The 23,465-nt window shown below is 36.8% G+C and overlaps 1 protein-coding gene across 4 annotated transcripts in view; it reads left to right on the top strand.

The window, feature by feature from the left end:
- Positions 1-1,049: 1,049 nt before the first annotated feature.
- Positions 1,050-23,465, top strand: part of LOC138696050 (sodium-dependent noradrenaline transporter-like) — a 138,714-nt gene continuing 116,298 nt past the window's right edge. For 2 of the 4 annotated variants that reach the window (XM_069820555.1, XM_069820551.1), the window contains exon 1: positions 1,070-1,216. Coding sequence is in view for 1 of the 4 variants with exons in the window: in XM_069820552.1 (XP_069676653.1) it covers positions 1,169-1,216 (48 nt within the window). In the remaining 3 variants the exon portion in view is untranslated. Of the gene's footprint in view, positions 1,217-23,465 lie in introns of all 4 variants that reach the window. The other 2 variants (XM_069820552.1, XM_069820553.1) reach the window with 2 other exon arrangements.

The raw sequence follows: 23,465 nt of genomic DNA, 5'->3' as shown, positions 1-23,465 counted from the left end.
TAACAAGATGCACTTACATTTCATAAAAGATCTTTTATCAAAGAAACTTTTATAAAAGAAACCCCATTACACTGTCATATATTTTATAAAATATCTTTGTCAAAAGTCGACCTGGTTGGCGAGTTGGTATAGCGCTGGCCTTCTATGCCCAAGGTTGCGGTTTCGATCCCGAGCTAGGTCGATGGCATTTAAGTATGCTTAAATGCGACAGGCTCATGTCAGTAGATTTACTGGCATGTAAAAGAACTCCTGCAGGACAAAATTCCGGCACATCCGGCGACGCTGATATAACCTCTGCAGTTGCGAGCGTCGTTAAATAAAACATAACATTTTTCTTTGTCAAAAAAACTTTGATAGTATAATATCAGCCTAACGATAGCGAAGCAACGAATCATAGCATCACAGTCTAGTATATACAGTCACGAAGCTTGAGTTGTGAGGGTGCTAGGAACAATTTCTATTGTTCTATTTCACATTGTCTGTAATGAGGCGATATTAGCGATCCTAGTGGCTAGCAACTATCTATGGATGCATATTTACTACGTATTGAGCCTCGTGACTGTATATACTAGACTGTGATAGCATGGTGATGGTGCGAGTGTGTGCGTGTTTTTTTTTCTCTCTCCCTCGTGGAAAGACATTGCACTGAGCAGCGTAACGGAAGTCTGCTTCTGATTTGACGGGACTCGAATGCTTACAAAATTCGGATTAAGCGTAAGAAACATGAAAAATCTAAATGAAACTTGCTGATTTGCATGTTAACAGTTAATGGTTGTATTAAACTATACTATAGTCATTTCGTGTACTATAACGAATCACGTTACAGATTTCGATGGCGTGATACATTAAGCAAAAAGTTGTTCGTTGCAGCTTTTTTCTAACCTCGAATGATGTAGGTCTGTGTAAAAAAAAAGGATATGGTATTACATATAGTACACATTTTAAGCGTCAGATGCCCGTCTATATCGTTCGTTGAAATGAAAGTAGAACTGACTTGCCCTCTAGTGCCAATTCACGGAGTTATAATATCGTACGTCCTCTGTTTCAATTAACTGGACGCTGAACATGCTCTTCAGTACGTTCTTGATATATTACTAGAGATGTGCTTAAATCGTAACATCAACTTTCGCTTGCTATGTGAAGTACTGGATAGTGTATATTATATATCATGAAACTGGAAAGAATAGAGACGTTCATGAAATGGAGGCAATTAAAGGTAAGACATAAGTTTTCTATTTATTTGGAAAAATTATAACATTAAGGTTAGAATAACAACTTTAAAATGAATGATAAATTCTTGGATACTATATTATTCGCGGATGGCCAGGTAAAATTTAGCAATTCAGAGGATGAATAATTACAAACGGCAGTGCAAAGTTAGACAACAACATCAGGTAAGTATCAATAATAAACTGATAGAGTGAGTAATTTCGGTTACTTGGGATACGGGGCAGAATCAAAAGACCAAAGAAGTTTCTCTGTTTTCACGATGAAGTTGAATGACGTAATAGGACTATATGACGTCACATGTCCGCACATTACATTGCAAGTACGAGAACCTGATTTAATAAGAATGTGTCAATTTAACTTCCCTCAATAAGATTAATACTGCAGGGAGTATTGTAGTGAATCAATTTAATGTACAACGTATAGTAAGACACTTGATAATGGATAAGTGTAGTAACGCCATCATTCGAATATTTATCTTATTAGTTCCACGTACAATATAAGTTAATGAATTCAGTTATATTATAATAATACAGTGGCGGCTCGTGGGTATTGAATTAAGGGGGGCTGCATACAAAAATAAACCAAGCAACTTACTTTATTTAAAGATTAGATCCATGCGCCTTATCTTGTAAGTTGTGTTTAAATGAGACAGGCTCATGTTAGTAGATTTACTGGCATTTAAAAGAATTCTGCGGACAAAATTCCGGGCTACGCTGATATAACCCCTGTTGTTGCGAGTGTCGTTAAATAAACCATGATTTAAATTTTTATATGCAGATTTGAAATATCTAACTGGCGATGTTGTAGTTGGTTGTATAATATATATATATATATATATATATATATATATATATATACATGATACATCAATAAATGAAAAAAATAACTGAGCCAGAAATTGAATTCAGGATATTCAAGAGTACGCACCAGAGCGCTTGCCTCATTTATTGTGATGTTAGATGTTTTATATTCCATTATGGTTTGAAAACATTCTAGCAATGGCTCCTTCTTCTCATGAACAACATTTACTGTTCTTATTTTAAATCCATCTTGTTGCCCCAGCTGATGGAATTGTCTTTGAAACGCATTAATCTAATACAGACTGTATGGAGATCGAGAGAAGAAAGCAGGATATTGGATAAATTATCAAAAAATATGCGAGCCTTTGTATTTTGTTTAGCGGCTCTTTCCATGATGAGATTCAACTGATGGGCACTTAAATTCACATTTCTCCTCAATTGTTAAGGTACTGAACTGAATAGACTGTAAATATTGTACAGAATTAAACATTGTTGCACTTGTTATACTCACAACATTAAAGAAAATGTATTTAAAACTCCGCGCTACTGACAAACTGCTGCAAATTTTGCAGCGCCTGGAAAGTCTGGATTCACGGCAAGGGGCAGCAGGGAGGAGGGGTAAAACGCGCAAAGCATCCGAGACGAGACTAACAGCTCCAGAGGAGGAAGTGGCTTCACCCTATAGTCCTTGTCTCTGGTTTCGCTCTGGCAGCACCAGGGGAGGAAGTGACTTCACTAACGATTGCGTACATGTCATTGAGAGCGAAATGTTTTAAAAAATTCGAGCTGCTAAATAAAAACTGTATAATAAATGTATTTCACAACATAAAACGAGACAAGGGCCACAAATGTCTGGGGGTGCTGCAGCTCCGCAGCCCCTCTTCGAAAGCCGCCCCTGTAATAATATCATATATTTAATACTTTTCGAAGTATTTATGCGTAAGTATCATTTTTAAAGGCTTGTTCATCAACGAATTTGAAGCATAGTGACTATGATAGTGGTTCACTAAACGAAAGATCCTAAGTTCGAATCCTGGCATATTCAAAGGTAACTTGTGTATTCCAATTCAATATATAATAGTAGAATAAAATAGGTAGAGGGAGAAAGAGAGAAGTAGGGAAAAATATGTGAGGAAGAGAGTGCAGTGGAGTGGTGTAGGGTGGGACCAAAGAGTTTGTAATGCTTACTAGAGACACATACCCGTGAGTGGCAGGCAAGGAAAATGTCACAAATTGAATCGGCTGACATCCACCATTAAAGGGAGTGTTTGCGGCGCGAAATTCAAAAACAGTACCACAATACATTGATGTAGCCTGATGATAGACATTGTTTTAAACATCTTTTACCAAGGATGGGTCGTGATGAAATAAATATGAATGGCAGAGGAGCGCTGTATTTATTGAAATAGTATATGATTCATTTTGGCGACATTATACAAAATAAATTAAATCACCCATATATAGGTACTCGGGATAAGCAAGTGAAACATTGAATAATGGCAATGCCAACATGAATAATTATTGTCAGTATTACCAGTATTGTTTAAGGCCACAATAATAGATATCTACTGTAATATTTTTAAAAAATCTATACTTTTGTCCTTTCATGCAAAGGAAAAGGAAGATATATGGTGCTTAGAAAATGTTTAGTGGTGAAATATGATATCATCAAAATTCTGGAACACTGATTTAAAACATTCTAAGAATAATTTTTTATCATCATAATCTATTAATTGTATAGTTGATGACCACCAGGTTAGAGGTCAGTACAGACTTTTTAATGCAGCAGCAGTAGTAGTAGTAGGCCTAATAGTAGTGATATAATAGTAGGCCTAATAGTAGTAGTAACAGTAGGCCTAGTAGTAGTGGTAATAGTAGGCCTAGTGTTAGTGATATTAGTAGGCCTAGTAGTAGTAGTAACAGTAGTCCTAGTAGTAGTAGTAGGCCTAGTAGTAGTGGTATTAGTAGGCCTAGTAGTAGTGGTATTAGTAGCCCTAGTAGTAGTGATATAATAGAGACGTAGTAGTAGTAGCAGTAGTAGTAGTAGTAGTAGTAGTAGTAGTAGTTGTTGTAGTTGTTGTTGTTGTTGTTGTTGTAGTTGTAGTAGTAGTAGTAGTAGGCCTAGTAGTGATGGTAATAGTAGACCTAGTATTGGTGGTATTAGTATCCCTAGTAGGCTAGTAGTGGTGGCAAGGCAAGTTGTGGTAGTGGTGGTGGTAATAAATTGGTTGTCATCGGCTATACTTTCAACAATAAACTAGAAGTACATATTGTACAAAACGAGAACATATATGATATCATTTATTCTGAAACAAAACAGTTTCATACAGATGCTGTCTGAGGATTTTCTTGTTGCACTTTGCTATTATAATCCATTGTAATATGATGGCACCTAACCCTTACATATATTGTTGAAATAAACCTTATAAACCTGATTAATGTGTTTCTGGAAAAAAACTTTATCCAAGAAATGTTCCGACATTCTGTAAACACATTCAAAGGATGAACTGCATTTGGAACATTCTTCCAAATATTAAGATATGCATGCTTTCCTGCGCATCCTACAATAGTAGCTATGTTAGAAAAATATTTGCAGCGCAGTATTTCACCAATTTCTTATTATTTCCCTTCAAGTGTACTTATATTTATTCGTACTCCTCAAATAAGCATGAACTGCTCGCACTCCCGGCGAAGCATCAACTCCCTTTAATGGCGGCCAAACTGCGGGTCAATTTTGTATGCGAAACTAGCGCCGTTGGTGTCTCTAGTTATATATTACAAACTCTTTGGGCGGGACTAAGAAAAGCGGTTGGAGTAGAGTGTCGGGTGCGGCAGCCACCGATTAAATTCATACTTTGAATAATTGCCATCGTGCATGACGTCATACATCGATCTCCTAGACGACCTGGTTCAAGACCGTCTCCAATACTTAAATAACATTAAATAAATAAATAAAACATAACATTTTTAACATCGATCTCCTATTGGTCTGGAAAACCAGCGACTGATTCTTGGATTTTGCTCCTTACGGTTAAAGGAATGAAATTAACAGAAAACGGAAAAGGTTATATGCTGTAAGTGTAGCAGTAAAATGGTCACTAAAGAATATAACTTTATAAACCACAGAACCAAAGTTTTGTAATACAGTAGTCATTTATATTATAGGAGAGTAAAATTAGATTTTATGCGCGAGTAGAAAGTTTAGCGCCCGAAGCGAAGTCTAGGGTGATAATTTCCACGAGCACATAAAATCTGTTTATTCTCGTGTGCTATACATAATTTTATCTGTTTCTGGTATCTAAATTTTATTACTGATTTATTTAAATTTAATTTTAAATTGTACGCCTTTTCTTTATAATTCGTTGTTTGTGAAGAAGTTATAAATGAATGAATATATGGATTTTATAGTTGCTAATGTGTTGGTTGTCATGGAAAAAGTTTTTAATTCTCTGCTGTGAATTAAAAGCTTTCATTTCAGTGATATGAATAAAGTCATTGTATAGGTTGCTAAGGACGATGAAATAAAGACCAATTTAGATACCAGTCATGGATAAAAACTATTGCGGTACTAATGCTGACACTTTACTAGACAAGAAACATAATTAGGTTATAGCTTAATAGATGAATTTAAAATATTTCACCTAAAGCAGCGATCATCAGCACAGTGCACCCTCGAGCTAGTCTCTCTTACCCGCAGATAAGACACTGCACTATGGTGCATCCGTGGCTGCTGGCGCGGATGCTCTCTTTTTTCCTGCTGCACGACGGGGCATATTACGATACACTGTTTACCCTTTACCCATTTCAGTGAGTGCTGACGACCACTGACCTAAACGATAAAATACAAAACTTGAAATCAACTTGTATGAACATATACTTATAAAGAACATCACCGGATAGAATATACATATTAATGCACTATACAAGGTTTAAGAGGAATAAGTTTCGTCCTTTTCACAGTCGTCGAGGACGGTCTACAGGATCAAAAAATGTCCATACAACAAAGGGTTAAAACTTGATAGTTTTCCCAGAAAAAATATTTCTTCTGTTTTTATTCGCATTATACTGCTTATATCGTCAGTAAAATTACGAAAACAATTGCATCAGTAAGTATATCTAGCAAAGCATTAATATTACTTTAAATAGATATTTGTGTGTTCTATTACGTTTTCGTGAAATTAAATAAAATTGTATGCTTAAATTTGTTAATATTTTGGCGTGAGTTCCACACGTGTGGGGGTAACGGTCAGCGCGTCTGGCCGCGAAATCAGGTGGCCCGGGTTCGAATCCCGGTCAGGGCAAGTTACCTGGTTGAGGTTTTCCCTCAACCCAATACGAGAAAATGCTGGGTAACTTTCGGTGCTGGACCCCGGACTCATTTCACCGGCATTATCACCTTCATTTCATGCAGACGCTAAATAACCTAGATGTTGATACAGCGTCGTAAAATAACACAATAAAATAAAATAAAAATTTTGGCGCGACAGACGTGGCAACGTGTCCAGCAGGCAGTACTCTGCACAGAGCTGAGTTCAAATTCCCTGTCCATAGGTCCACTGTTGAGCGGATGAGAGTTCTGTACCAGGTATTCGATAAACAACTTACAATTTCATTCACAGTTTAGGATATCATATGTTATTAATTTATGGAGAAAGTCGTCGTAATTCAAGTGAGACAAGAAGATGTACTGTCAATGTTTTCCGCAATTAATGTTGCCTAATCGGCGAACTTTTGTAGCGGTTTCTCAACGATTGTTACAAATTGGGAGTCTCTTGCCTCGTTTCGAAAATCACAGAACCAGAAATTTCTTAAAAAATGGTACTGCTTTATAGAAGCGGGAGAGATTAAAATGGTGCATTTAACAAAGGTTAGTGTGATTTCTTGCAGTAACATTATTGTTTATTTTTTAGACGTACAATAAAAAAATGGACCAATATTGCCAATATTGTTAAATAAAATGGAAATTTACCACAAAGTTCTATTAATGAGATTGAAAGTTTGTATTTGCTTCTCGTTTTATGTAAACAAGGGTCCGCCCCTCTATTAGAACACAGCATCTGTTTTGTACCTGTATGTCTGATCTGCTTGAGCTGTACTGTGTACTTCTAAACTCCCTCCTCCCCATCCAGCAACTTTGCCAAACGCCTAATATTGTAAACTTTAATAATTAGTTAAATATTGCAATTAGAAAAAAATTGTGAGGACATTTTTTCTTCTTTATGACATGAAAAATCATCAGTTAAAATAATGATACGTATACCTCTTACACTCTGTATACCTGAAGGGAGAAGTATTGGTATTCCATTAACAAGATGGAAGGACTTTGTCTCAAGTGGAAAGAGATCTGTGGCCTAATTCCAAGTAACAGAGGAAGTATAAAATTAGAATTAGATATAAATTTCCAATGCGGCATTCGCTTTGCGATTGAGGGAAACCCCAGTCAGGTTGTTGTTATTGTTGATTAGAGCTGAAGAGAATAAAGCTACAAAGACTATTGAGCATTTCATGTATTAAATTATTTTAAAATAGTGTATATCCTTCAAGAGAGAACATAAATCATCCCTATTTATTAAATTTAGGAAATTACATAAAATAAACTGTGGTTTCACCCTACAATCAACTGACAATAACAACAATACAGGTTGCCAGGCGACGATAGGAAACAAAATATGCGAAAACAAATGAATGTGATGTGTAAAATTAAATACTCTTTCAAATTAAAGTATCACAAGATAGGGGTGCCATTTGAAATTTCAAAGTGGAGGTGGCTAGGGGTAAGGAGGTGAAAACGAATATGTAATTAAGACTGGTTTTAAACTTTCTCCTCAATATCTAAATTGATGTTTTCTTTTTTTAATTAAATTCAATTTAAATTTTATAGTTATTTAGACGGAGAAATGCTTAAATGAACGCTCTGTCTACACACACCCAAATGTACATAGTTTCGTTATTAAAATTACATCAATGTTTGTCTCCACCTACATATGCGAACAGTTTTTTCGCGGACGTAGCTGACTAAATCAAAATCTAGATTCAGACTTACAGATGAAAATGTGAAAGATCAGCTCACAATTGCAATGACTGATATTATTTTGTAGCAGTTTCTCAACGATTATTAGAAACTAGGAATCTCTTACCCCGTTTTGAAAATCACAGAACCAGAAATTTGTTTGAAAATGATACTGCTTTACGGAAGCGGGAAGGGTTATAATGTTGCATTAGAAAAAAAGTTTGTGTGATTTTGTGCAGAAAACCATTATTGTTTATTTTTTAGACGTACAATAAAAAATGGAGTAATACTGTTACATAAAATGTAAATTTACCATAATGTTCTATTAATGAGATTGAAAGTTTGTATTTGCTGCTCGTTTTATGTAAACAACAGTACTGTCATTGTCCGCCCCTGCATTAGAACAGAGCATCTGTTTTGTACCGGTATGTCTGCACCCGCTTGAGCTGTACTGTGTACTTCTAAACCCCCTCCTCCCCGCTTGAGCTGCACTGTGTACTTCTAAACCAAACCCCCTCCTCCCCATCCAGCAACGTTGCAAAACGCCTAATATTGTATACTTTAATAATTAGTTAAATAATACAATTAAAAAAGTTGTAAGGACATTTTTTCTTTGTTATTAATGACATGAATAATCATAAGTTAAAATAATGGCACTTATACCTCTTACACCCTGTATATTATTTCTGACGTTGAATAACGTATTTCTCCTCACTTAATATGGGAGGAATAACTTGGAATTGACTGTTACATTAAAATGTAACAACTTTTCGCCGCTACAATATAAGGGGACGACAATAAGAAAACAAGGATAACAAGGGGAAGACAAGGATAACGAGAGAAAGACAAGGAGAACAAGGGGAAGAGAAAGAGAACAAGGGAAAAGAAAGAGAAGGGAAGACGAAGAGAACACGAGAAGGCGAGGAGAACAAGGTAAGACGAAAACAAGAGAAGACAAGGAGAACAAAGGAAAGGCATAGAGAATAAGGGAAATATTGTGGTAACCATGCTGGAATGTTCTCGCTGTTTCCTGTCGTCGAACACGCGGTCGCTGGGCGCGGCAAAGGAAGTTGCGCACGCATCTAGTGCAAGGGCATGTGGTGCGAAGTTTCAAAAAGCCACGCGAACCGATTTTTGTAACGAGATTGTCCTCGAAATCGTAGTTTCTGGAAAGCGTGATTTACTAACAAAATAAAAGCGCGAGCAGTTCAGAGTTCAGTTAGTTTTTGTGAAGCAGCAGTGAGCGTCCAGACGGAAGCAAGGAGACCAGGAGGCTTTGGTTCGACGTGAGTGAACTTGAGTAACTGTAGCAGCACAGTCTAGTATATACAGTCGCGAAGCTCAATACGTAGTAAATATGCAAACATTAGATAGTTGCTCACCACTAGGATCGCTAATATCGCCTCATTACAGGCAATGCATAATAGTACCGTCACAGTCTATTGTTTCTAGCACCCTCAAAACTCAAGCTTCGTGACTATATAGTAGACTGTGGTAGCAGCGCCCAGGAGGAAGCAACGCGCCCAGGAGTCTTTGGTTCGGTGTGCAGTGAACTTTATCCGAAAGTCTTGAGTTCGAAATTCAGTAGACTGTCTCTGGAAGTCTTGGGTTCGATATACTGTGAACTTGAGTGAATGAGCTAGAAGAACTAGCCAAGGCAAACGAACTGTGAAGTGAGAACTGGCAGTTTTGTTTTGTAAATAGTGCTTTGTGAACATTAGTTGAGATTAGGAGTACATTGTTGTTCTCAATAATCCATGTGAATTGTCATTGTCGTCTGTGGAGTGCAATAAGGAATACTGTATTGCTGTGTGGAGTGAAATACCCATTGTTGACGGGAGCGTTTAAATTCAGAAATAGAAAGCCATTATTGTTGTGAATAAAAGTTATGTTATTGTTTGAATTAAAAGTCACGGTATAATAAGGATAAGGGTAAGACAAGAAAAACAATGGGCATACGAGGAGAACAAACGGAACACAAGAGGAATACGAGGCTAACTAAGGAAATACAAGTAGAACAAAAAGAATACAAGGAAAATAAGGGGCATACAAGGAGAACAAGGGGAATAAAATAACAAGGAGTATACAAGGATTATAAGGATCATACAAGGAGAATAATGTTCATACAAGGAGAACGAGGGGAATACAAGGATAACAAGGGGATTAGAAGAAAAACAAATACAATAAGGAGAAAATGTAGTTCTGCATAAAGTTACGAAGAATAGTAAAGGTATGCACCTGTTTTTAATCTCATGTTAAAAATTGAGGTACCTGAATGATGCAAGTAAATACGGTATGTAGTAATGAGTAGACAGTGTATGCGGGATGACTTAAGGAAAAGTGAAGTTGTTTCGTATCAGAGTATATGGCACGTGCCGCGCCGTCCGTCTTTTGTGTACCTGGCGAGTACAGCAGCGTACAAAACGAAGGAACCCCGATCTGTTCATAGTAACATTGCAACGCAATGTGTGCAGTTGTGTTATCCTGCTCAAGTATTTAGTACAAGTTGAATAGTGTAGTGCTGATCCATTCATAATGTCGAAGTCAAAACGTTCAATTCGCTCAGAGATACGAAATTCAATTAAGAAGTATGAAAGTGACATTTTATGTATTAACGAAGACAATATCGTGTGTAATGTATGTAAAATTGAAATAAAAACCAGAACAACTCAGGGTATAGAGAAACACTGCAACAGTACATCGCACAGGAAATGCGTTGAAATGAAATCTGAGGAACCATCTATATCATCAGTATCATCATCATCGTCATCATCATCATCATTTAGTTGTGCGGGTCTAACGACACGTGCAACATGATGCTCAGTACAAATATTCCTCTAAAGAAATTGAGTGATCCCCATTTTAGAGGTTTTCTCCAGAAATTCTCTCGATACAAAAACTGTTTAAGCGATAGGCGAAGACGATTCAGCTTCGACAACTTACGAGAATACGAGTATATCGTCGTTTACTGCAACGCTGGAAATTGCATTAATGATGACGAGGACTGAACCTTGCAAGGTATGTACTACAGTACTAAAGTACGTTATTTTTCTTTTCCTTCTGACTGTACGGAGATACAGTAGCATGTTGACGTCGTCTGTTTACATTTAAAACCTGTTGAGCCAATGGTCTGAATGAAAAAAATGTAACATATAGTAAATGTGCACTTACATTCAACTATAAGTCATCCCGCATCCACTGTCTAGTAATGAGTAATGGGACTGAATTGAACACTCTGTAGTTATGCCGTTGGTAATTTATGATTGACGCTGGTCAGATACACAACTGGACAAGCACGGACCCTGTTTGCGGTTAGCATTTGAGCCATGGCACAGAACAGCTGTGCAGCGCCACTTGTGGGGGTAATATATACAGGCTCCCTTGCATAAGCCGAGGGTCTGGCTTCTATGAACCGCATCTAGGAGGAGATAGGCGGATAATATGATACCATAACCAAAATTTCGAAATATTCTATTTATAGCGATTCAATTTAAAGTGTTAGCAGACCTCTGGCTTAGGCTAGGGGTAGCAAGTGGGACTTCCAAACCAAGGGCTTGAACTCATTACCTGGTTGTGTTTCACCTCGAGATTTTTTCAAGTGTAAGACGAATGTCAGGTAATCACATGACGAGTCGTCGGACTCCTCTTTCCAAAATACAATCTCCCTAACATAAAATTTTATCGACACAATATAAGGTATAGTTGATACAGTATCGTTAAATGAGGAACATAGTATCGAAGTTAGACAACTCCATTTTTTGCGATTTCGAGATATTAATCGTTTCTCATAGAATTTTGTGTGCTGAATGCGATTCTGGAACTGCTTAGGTTCAAAAACGGACAGACAGAGCAAAAATAGCACTGAATTGTGCGCTTTAGAAATGAAATGTAGTCAACTCCACTGTGGCTGGGTTTCAAATTAGGACAATTCCTTCAGTAGCGAATGAGAAGCCCACATTCGTACCATCTTTTCCCATCAAGCATTGCGAATCCAATGTTTTACTTAAGTTTGCTTTGAAACCGAGTTAGAAGTAACTTAGATTCAAAAGTAGACAATTTCACTTTAAATATGGCTTCGTTTGGTTTAAAAAACAGACAATTCCACTTTAAATATGGCTTCATTTGGTTTCAAAAACAGACAACTCCATGACTTGGTTTCAGAGATGGACAACGTCACTTTTTAAACGTAAATTTCGACCTGAATATTAATTTTAATCACATTTTGATACTGAAAAAATATTTCTATGACCCATGAGAATGTTTAAAGAATGTACGTTTCCAAGGATCTAATTTTTCGCCTCTCCTGTAAAAAAAAAGGAAAAGTGTAGTTGTGCAACTTTGATACCAAGCTCCTGAAATTACGTATTAAAGAAAGTACTAGCAAAGAGTCGGTATTTTTTTTTATAGATCCTGATATTATATCTCGGACATTTCACGAAGAATGTGTTCAGGAGTTCCGAACTGCATAAATAATTTTGAAATCCTTTATCAGGAACATGTGTCCAGGTAACTGAGCTAGTCAAATATAACGGCACGACATGTTGTACGGTCCTACAGACCTTGAGTGACTTAAGTCTTATGATATAACTTGTAAGCAGTTATGAAATGTGACATATGTCAAGCTAGATTCTTTTTCGGCCTTCTTCCTCTCCACCTGGCATATTAAGATCCCATCTTACAACACAAAACGCTGCACTCCAGCCTATTTTCAGAACGTGTACTGCGTCCTTCATGCTTTCAGCTGTTAATGATAAAATGCTAGAAATACACTATTGAGCGATAAATAATTTCTAGTTCTATTTGATTTATATTTTAAAACAAAATCTGTTCTTGGTAACAAGATGGACTGCACCTGATTTCTACTGTGATTTTATCCATAATTCAAAATCGTGTGTGTGAAATTGATTCTATATGCAGGATGATTTTAAAAAAAGCATTCAACATTTTGAGATGTGGTAATATTCATCAAAAGAAGACAAAATCTAATAAACAAGTGTCTAAAATTACTACCTTAAAAGATACGAATACTTCGTCAACATCATAGAAGATTCTAAATGTGATTTCCAGAAAAAGAAAAAAAAACATTCAATATTCTGATATTTGGTAGTAGGCTATTCACCAAACAAGTTCTATTGTTATATATGTATGAGCTACTTTTCAAGTTCATAAACCATTCGTTTTAAATTATTCTTTGTAATCGCTACTATAGTCGACTGCAATTGGGAAGGCGGTCGTCTGCTATATACGCCGTAGCATTTCTGGCATGTGACGTCACAAGCTTGTACTGTAGAACCAATTGGAATCAGTCAGTAACAAGTGGTTCCCGAGTTTACCTTTAGTAGCCAACCCTCATGTACTGTGTCACAGATGTGTGACAGTGGCACAATGTCCAACACGCTATGTGCAGAGGTGCACTCATTACGAGTGACTAAGTGGCCGGGATCCGACGGAATGAGCGTCGTCTTAAATCGCTAAGTGATTCGCATATCATATTATTGTAATGTACCGAAGTATGTAAGATATATCAGTGCAGGAGTTCTGCATTACCATATGATGAAGGTGGGTGGAGCGGAGAAACTAAGAGGTGGAACTTAAGCTGAGTGGATTCAATCCGGCATCGGAACTGGAATCTGGTGTGGCTTAGTGTCAGCACGTAGAGCTGAAAACGCGGGTGCGAATCCCGGTGCCGGAGAGAATTTTTCTCCTCTCCACCGATCCTTCATCATATGGTAATGCAGAATTCCTGCACGGAAATATTATATGTACTTCGGTACATCGCAATAATACCAAGTATTTAAATCCAGTAACCGGTTTTATGTAATTTCCATTATCTGTTTGAAGGTTCCTTGGCCGTAAGGCGAGTGTCACACAACAACAAATTACAACTTATTTTAAAAGATACTCCGACGTGAGAGAACTCGAATCACTACCTGATCGGAATGCGAATGCTCAGCGAAAAGTGTATGTCTGCGCCACAGCACATATACAGGGACATCATTTTATTTTTACTTCAACTTTTATTGTACCTAAGATTTTTAATGTACTTCACTCCCACCCCTTCTACTAACGAAGTTCCAACTGTCCTCCACACAGAACCAAGACCGCAGTACTGAGTTTGTGATTATAGTACGTTTCAGAAATACGTTCGCGTTTTCCAGTGACGAAAACTTCCAATATTGAATCATATTTTCGCACAGGTACTGTCGTCCGTTTGCCTACGTCGCATCCCGATTTCCCGCACCTGCTTCTGCTCGCTCCACTGTAAAGACTATTGGCTGGGCTTTCTTAGCTCTTTTCTGAAAACATTAATTTCTGTTAGGAATTAATTGGACGTCTACGTAATATTATGCAACTGTTTAAAATAACTTAAATAGAAGGGCCTCGTTAAGTAATTAACTATCACGTGATTCCCCCCCCCCTTTCTACGATCCTGCGACATAACCACTTGGACGGACAGTAGATAGCATGTCTGAGCAATTTTATCTGTGCGGGTCGGACAGAAGTGAAGACTGAATTTACAGTACGTAAAGTACTCTTTTATAGAGTAGGTACAGAATTATTTCAACATGATTTACTAAGTATGAAGGACGAAACTGATAATTGGAATTAAATGCAATAGTCTATAGGGCGATAATAGGCACAAAAGAACTGAAGCCTGTATCGAAATGAACGGCGATCATTTTCAAAAATGTGTTTAAATATCCATATTATGATTATTTTTCATTTTAACTTCATTCTCTATATCGTACGCTAATGTGCTGTAGACTGTATAATATACATTGCATAGTGAATACGTTCGCATGGATAACTCAGTTCGTGAGTAAAAACACTTATTGTTAATACTGTACTGTATTTTGATTAACCAAAACCTAATGAAAATTATCACACTCAAAATCGCGATATTTCCTAGTTTACGTAAATGGATGAACTACTTTTCTTCCCTCCTGTACCTAGTAAAGTGATTTGTTTGTATTTTACGCCAGTATCATCGAACTCCAGTCGTGGAAGGAGGTAGCAAACGGTGTTTCCGAGTCTCAATCATTAATCCAAAGGTATAGCCAGGTTAATATTAAAAATGTTAGTAAAAATAAAATGATGTATCTGTACAACCTGCGCGGCATCAGTTGGAGGTAACCGGAGGACTCCGAATGAAAGCACGCAAACTGCTCCGGAGAAACACCTAATCATAAGCAGCACTGGAACCCATCACTCTAGCTGAGAGCCATGAACTACCGGTACCTTGAGAGATCTGCGTATTAGAAATGAATGTCTCTTTCCTCAAACGCAACGCATGAATCAATATATTAATCAGTCCACCCTTCTATGTTCATTTATTATTTTAGCTGTTTTCAATCATTATTAAAATTAAAGTACAAGCGCTGCGAATTAGACAATTTCAGCGACGAGAAATGTCCGCCCCTAATCGTATTGTGCGTGATGTCTAAACAATATATGAACGGCATGAATCAGACACCCTGTATATTATACAACATGTTATCTGTAAACGATTTAAAGCGTGTGATTTAACTGGTTAATTTTACAAGTAATTATACTGTCTATGTTTTGCATAATGTGTAAACTTCAAGAAAAAGTAGGTATAAAACCAATTGTGTACCGCATCTTGCGTAATTTTATTAGTAATTCTTATACATTTTCCTCCCTCTGTCATAAAAATAATTGAAGTTCAAATATTTTACGCGCATCGTCTTGGAGATTTGGGGCCGATGAATTGAATACAATAGCCTTAATTTCTATGGACGTATTTATTCAAAGTTAATAGAGAGGAGGGTGTGTACTCAGATAAAGCGTGGGGAGTGAGCGAACGTGTGTGTGCCGAAACTTGGAGATAAGTACGAATTTTGCAGAGGGAGTGCGTAAGGGATTCATTGTGAAAACTGAGGGGATTAATCCCCGCGAATAGGAATTGAAAACTTCCCCCACGGTTCAGTCCCTAAAAGAAGCAGCGTCTAGATTACCTCCGTAGCAACAGTCGAAGTTCCCTCTATTTCCTTGCATTTGAACTGCTCAATCGTGAGGTTCTCAACCACGACGCAATTTTAAGTTACTTATAATGTTAAAGAGCGCAATAAAAATTCAAATTTTCAACATAAACAAATGTTCAATTTGAAAAACTGCATATTCTTCTTGCGTTTTGCACAATTTCAAGTGCAGCTTCTTGTATACAGACTGGATTGTGTCATTGAAGTTTATAATTATTTTGTTTTGGTAACTTCATTACACCAGTGCATTTGGGTACTCTGTGAAGAGATTTATTAAATCTACATACTTAGACTTCAACAAACAAAATTTGATAACTCAATCCCAAGGGAAAAAATGGAACTCTCTGCATCAAAATCCACAGTTAATTCCCGATTTACCACGAAAATCGTCTGTAGCTGCATTTAGATTGGCAACAGGCCATGATTGTTTGGCCAAACACCTGCATAGAATTGGAATATATCAGTCCCCTAACCGCCCATTGTGCAACTCAAACCAACAAATGGATTCGGAACACCTCGAAATCTGTGCTTCAGTGGCTGGTCATGATAATATCTTTGAAAGATATTGGAGTGCAAGAGGTCAAATGACTTTATTGTCAAACGCCTGGCATTAGAAAACAACAACAACAGCATTTGGGTACTACATATGAACCTGTGACTTGAAGAACGTCCCAACTCCACTTTCTGGGCAAAATGAGATTTTTATACCATTTTGTAACATTAGGTAGTGCGCATATACTGTACGAAAATAACGTCTCAGTTTCTTTTATTATCATGTGAAACAGCGGTCTGAATGACCCGACTTTTTCCAGATGACTGTAGGTACCAGAACCAAAATAACACCATGATGAGGTTACTTTTTACATTTATGCTAATGTAAAGTTAACATTTTACTCAACTGAACTGGTGTAAAAATTTCACAGTTTTCAACATTAAACAAATTTATTATTTTATTTTATTAAAATATTTTCACAGAAATCTTAATTCTGAAAGGTATATACATAAATATAGAACAAAAAATATGAATTCTCTGCGTTTATCTGAACCTAAATGTAAAACCAATTCAGGTTTTTATCATAGCATGAGTCAAGGTCCTAGATTATTAAACAAATTTTATTCTTATATTATTTTAACCACTAATCCTCTCCAAATTAATAAAAAAAATATATAAAAAATTGAATTGGATTTATAGTTTGGGTTTAAAGATATTTAATACTTTTTAATCTGTAATTTATTCACTCTCAATTTTGTTTTTGTTTTTTATTGGAATCCCCTCCTGAGCACGAGTCTTACTCATTCAGAAGTGGACTAGTTTATATGGTATTACATTAACTTGTATTCATTTGAAATTTACTAGCAATAAAATAAATAAAATAAAAAATGATATGTGGCGTAGCTCCCAAATGACGCGTTGTTTCATAAAAAATTATGTTCTTTATAAGGTCTATCGTTCCTTGGAGTTTGTCACAGAGGTCTTGACTCACCCTATATAAATCTCCTTAGGAATTGTTCCTTTAAGATGAATTGACGTAACAGTTGCATGACACAAATAACAATTGCTTCAAAATACAGACTTCAAGTATTAAAATGATTCCGCGTTGTATGCTTTAGAGACATTCTGCGGCACTCGGTACAGAATGTTTAATAAAAAAGTTATGATTTAACGAGAAATGTGAGGTGGGATTTACATGCATGACAAACTTGACGTTCCTTATTAAACTTACGGGTTATATACTAAGTAAGCTGAAATACAAGAAACTCCACAGTTGCAAATAGCGGGAATTACGAGCAATAAAGTTCTCTCGAGGGGGCGCTTACCTGAGCCCGAGACGCTAATAACGAAAAGTGCCTAAATCATTAAACCCTTCTTTCCTTCACCTCCCTCCCAAACATCCGTCACACCAACGCACTAGGGTGACTTTTTTTTTCTCAGAGCTTCAAACATACACTTGTCCTTCCTTAATCTCACAACTCCGAAGGAGTTATTTCGAAGCAATCTAGTTCCAAGCAAAATATCTTAACTGTGATGCCGAAATCAAATTATTAAAGCGTTAATTAACATCTTGATTTAAATCAGCTTGATCTTAATCATGCCAACCTTCCTGTCTTTATGCTTATGAAAGCGTTGGTTGGCAGAGCTAATAAAACCGTGATCTTGCCTGAGGGAGGGACTTGGTAGTTCTGCAGAAAGCGCGCGTATAATTGGATTTACTCCACTTCCTCACTTCACAAGAAGACGGAGTATTCTTATACGCATTGTTTGTGAGTTCTGCATGAGTTTATAAATGACTAACGAAGTAACGTAGTGTAGTTTATCTTTTTTACTTCCATCACCCCTCTCCTCTGTCTTATTCTCCATAGCCTACCAGTTTCCCTCTTTTTTCCTTTTTTCTCCCTGTTTTTTAGCAAATTAGAGGCTTTGTAATGGTAATAAGAACGCGGGGAGGGTTGAAGGATGAAAAGAAAAAGGGAATTGAAGTCTTGGATAAGGCGTTTCTTACGAATCCCCAAGAGGGTGATGTTTGGTGAACGATTCATTACTTCAGACGTAACATAGGAAAGAGAATCGTGTTTGGAAGCGAAGAACTTCTCTGCCCTCTCCCACCCACTGAGTAGATTAAAACACTTGTAAAACGCATGCTAGCAGACACTGAAGGGATGAGAGCCTAACGGAAAGTCAGTGTGCAATAGAGACATTCCGAGCAACTAAGTACACGGGTGGCTACAAATGCGAGCATGTCTTAAAATTCCAGTCGTTCTCGGTAGACTACTTGTTTACGAGCTTGTCTCTGGCTTAATTGCCATGTGTTCGATTTCGGTATAGGGCATGGATGGGCAACTCGTGCTCACAAAGTGCTAAAAAAAACCTTGAAAGAGAGAAGGACAGACGGAGCTAGCCGCAGCAGTTACAAGTTGTTTGTGGTTTCGCTGCGAAAGCAGTTCACTGCCACGGTGCGCTCTGGCGGCTCATGCAGGTGGGCGAGATATCTACTCCATGATTTGAATTTCAGAATGACTCATGATACAATAATTGTAGTAATTTTAGACAGACTGTACCTAAACATACATAATAAAATTATATTATTTCCTAGCTTTGTAAATTAGTTTATTACTGGAAACGCAAACTGAATACAATCTTTTCAAGATACAACAAATATGTAGCTGCAACACTTATTTATTATTACACTGTTTGTTAATATTTCTTATTATATGAAGCTTTATATTTCAGTGGTCCCGGGTTCGATTCCCGGTCAGGACGAGTTGCCTGGGTGAGGTTTTTTCGCGTTTTCCCCTCACTCCTGTGGATGAATATCAGGTAACTTTATCAGGCGATTGGAACCCCACTCATCTTTGCCACTTCCTTCCCTCCCCCATCATTCTTTCCTCATCATCCCGTTTCTGGTTTTTCAGATCTGAGTGGCGTGCTGTTCTGTACATTTATCAATTCAAGCTATAAATTTTCAGGATTTTCTATCGGCTGTAAGCCAAAAGGATTTCAGAAAAATCTCGATTCCTTGTCAATTGTCACTGTTTCTGCAGACTAACCAGTGAATTCTGCTGTAGATCTTGAAGTAGGGTCTTATATTTGATAAGATGATTTTATCATCACTCTTTAAGATAGCTTATAGTCAAGGAGAGTGAAGTTGTCTGTGTTGTACATGATACTGCTACATTTCAAATTTATCCATAAGTGCTCTTAGCTAGTTTATCATATGTCGTGTAAATCTGTTAACTCGCACGAACAAAGTGCTAACGATATTTGATATCAGTCTCACCTTATTGATATTCCATTTTTACCTTTAGCCGTTCTAAATCAGATCTAGACAGTATTTCTTTACTAAAACTTTCACTGTGTTTGTTTGTAACATAAAATGTCACGCGTAAGAAAGTGTAATAGAACATAATACAAGCTTTACCTCCCTTCTTAATAAAATAAAATCTCTCTTTCGACTCATCACTAAAGGGAAATTATCTGAGGATTTATTGTTTTTCACTTAAAACGAGCCGCCACTTACTGCAGACGCAGCAAACTTGCGTTTTGCAAGAACCGCATACAGACACTACAGCTAGTACAGAGTCCGTTCTACCTGCACTGAGGTTGTGTTGACACTTGGAGAGCATGCATGAGTTGCCCACCCATGGTATAGAGCAGTGGTCGTCAGCACAGAGCACCCTGGGACTAGCGTCGCTTACCCGCGGAGAACACAGTGCACCATGGTGCACTCGTGGCTGCTAGCGGGTATACTCTCTACCTCTTCCTGCTGCACGACGGGGCACACGTGACTGCACCGCTTACCCTTTGTACATTTCAGCGACTGCTGCCGACCACTGGTATAGAGCAATGGATTTTAGACGGAAAAAATCCAATGTGCATATTCCAGCGTATGATGAATTGGAGAAAAAGCCTATATTATATCACTGCCTGAATTAGATTGTATGTACCACAGATCACAGACAGAAATATGTGCAGCTCAATGCTTAAACGATGCCAACGTAGAATGCCAGGACGACCGCAGAGCCGTCTGTGGGCGTTTGCAGATATGAAGTCGGTAACAGCATTTATTATCTTACCACTCACCTCTCTTGCTGTGTCGGTAACAATACTCACTACTATACCAGACCATTTTATTCACTATTGCACTGTACAGTACCATTAATTTATAGTGCATTTCTATTATTATTTTATCCTCCTTCACCCAATCCACCAGTCGGTAACAATAGTCAGTAGTTCTTAGAATTGGTATATCGTGTTGGGAAGGGAATGGAAAGTAGGCTACATATTCGTATTCTTTATAACTCTTAAGGGATCTTATACATGTTATTTTACATTATTCAACAGATTATCAGATAAGGAGTTGATACTTACTGGTTTTTAAATGACAATGTATTTACTGAAATTGTAAATATAAATTAAATATAATGAGAATAATTTGATACTATTGTCGTGCATTACATGCTCTATGTTCGGTTCAAGTTTGTCGAGCGTGACAAGAACCGAAGTCTGCTTTGAAGAAGCGGATCTGTCTAGCTCGCTCGAATCTGCCCCTTCAAGCTCTATGCCTCTCTAGCCTCCCTCCCATTCATTCATGCTATTAGCTACGTAAGGAGTTTAGAACAAATCTTGTAAAGTTTATAAAGATGTAAGGACAGGTAATTTTTATTACAAAATTGTTATTAAATATCGACAGAAATATACGTACATATAGATAAATCATATTTTTTAAGAATATATGACAATTTTTACTATATCAATTATACCTACAAAAAGTAGCTGTAATTATATTCTTGATATACTATTCAAATAAATCACAGTTGCTCGGTAACAATAGATATGTGGCTATACGGAAATTAAAGTATTATAACATGAATATTTAATATGAAATAAATTGTATAAGTCTATAAAAAATAAATTATTTCATTTTCATACTGCACATCATTATAACTTATAATATCCAATGTGTTAATAAATAAAATATTTGATTTCATTTTCGTACTACACATAATTTGTTGCGGCTTGCAATATCCAAGCTGAAAAGAAATAAGATTTTTATTTTTATAATATATAATAAACGTACAGTACCCTACTTGTTAATAAATAGAAAAAAATCATTTTCATACTACACATAATTACAACTTATACAATCCCTCTGTTAATATAATAATAATATCCAACATGTTAAATAAATGCTTTCATTTTCATAATATTGCACATAATTGTAACATAATATCCATCCTGTTAAATAAACAAATTATTTCATTTTCATACTATACATTATCGTTGTGCATCGATTCCGGCCCAGGTCGATGACATTTAAGTGTGCTTAAATGCGATAGGCTCATGTCAGTAGATTTACTGGCATGCAAAAGAACTCCTGCGGGACAAAATTCCAGCACATCGGCGACGTTGATATAATCTCGGCAGTTACGAGCGTCGTTAAATAAACCACAATTTTTCAAATCCTGGTTGGGATAAGTTACCTGGTTAAGGTTTGTTCCGAGGTCTTCCCTCAATCCATTAAGAGCATGTTGGGCAACTTTCGGTGTTGGACCCTGGACTCAGCTCGCTAGCATTATCACTTCATCTCATTTACACGCTAGATAACTAGAGCAGTTCATAAAGCGTCGTAAAATAACCTATTAAAATAGGCAAGATCTTAAAATATTTACAGTGAGACAAAAAGAAACATATAGACAAAACTGTAAAGATCACATAGAATGAATGAAGAAAGATATCCTAAACACATCTTGGGTGCCTGTCCTTTTAGCGAGACACTGCGGAACTTCAGAAATCACAGGATTCCCGATTACTTGGGGTAGAAAGGTCTCTCTGAAGAGGGATCCTGTTGGCAAATTAACATGCTTGCCATTCCACCAGGCTTTACATCTGCCTACATTATCGACCAGACATGAAAGTTAGGTTTGAGTTACAGGAGCAACACTGCTGAAATACACGCAAAAAAATACAGAATTTATGAGCCCATAGTTGCTTTACTATTTGGAGAAATATCACCTCACTTCTATTGAAGTTTTAGAGCTATTGGTTGGAACTAGAGGGACAATACCTCGCCTCTTTGTCAGTTTCTTCAAGAAGTTACAATTAAACAATGACTTCATTTATGATGATTTCCTTGCTGCCATCAAAGGATCGCTTGTCATTTTAAAATATCATCTATACTTTGTGTCCTAATAAGGAAGAACATTTATTTGAATGTTTAATGTTTGTCTAATATTTTTATTATATTTTGTTATAGGCCTGTTCATAATTTCACTTTTTCCCCACTCGAGTTTTGATTTTATCTAGACTATTACACTTTTACTACGTCATACTACTTTTGACCAATAAAACTGTGCGAAAGGACATGTTTAATGGCTGTTTATCGCTACAATTTTATCACTTCCCTAGCGTTTGTTTTTATCACTTCCCTAGTATTTGTTTGTTTTTATCACTTCCCTAGCATTTGTTTCTATGTTTGCCAATATTTCAAAATGCAAATTATTTACGGTACTATAAAACATGCTTTGCGATGATCATTTGTTTCCCGCTTAGATAGTCAACTGAAAATGGCGGCTCCGTTCAAACGTTTTGGTGAAGCTAACATCAGTGAAATAGAATTTTACTAAGTCAATTAATACCTATGTTATTGTATTAGAGTACTTTATTTCTTCTCATCTTTATTTACTTTCTTCTCTTTTATCACCTCCCTACAATATGTTTCTTCGTTTGCCAACATTTCAAACTGAAAATTCCTTACGGTACTGTAAAACATGCTTTGCGATCATCATTAGTTTGCTGCATAGATAGTCAACTGAAAATGGCGGCTCCGTTCAAACGTTTTGGTGAAGCTAATATTAGTAAAATATGATTTTGGTAAATCACTTAAAATGTTATTGTATTAGAATAGGCCTACTTTATTTCTTTTAATC

This window comes from Periplaneta americana, chromosome 3, assembly GCF_040183065.1.
Source record: "Periplaneta americana isolate PAMFEO1 chromosome 3, P.americana_PAMFEO1_priV1, whole genome shotgun sequence".
Taxonomy (NCBI): domain Eukaryota; kingdom Metazoa; phylum Arthropoda; class Insecta; order Blattodea; family Blattidae; genus Periplaneta; species Periplaneta americana.
This window is presented reverse-complemented; position numbering and strand designations above follow the sequence as displayed.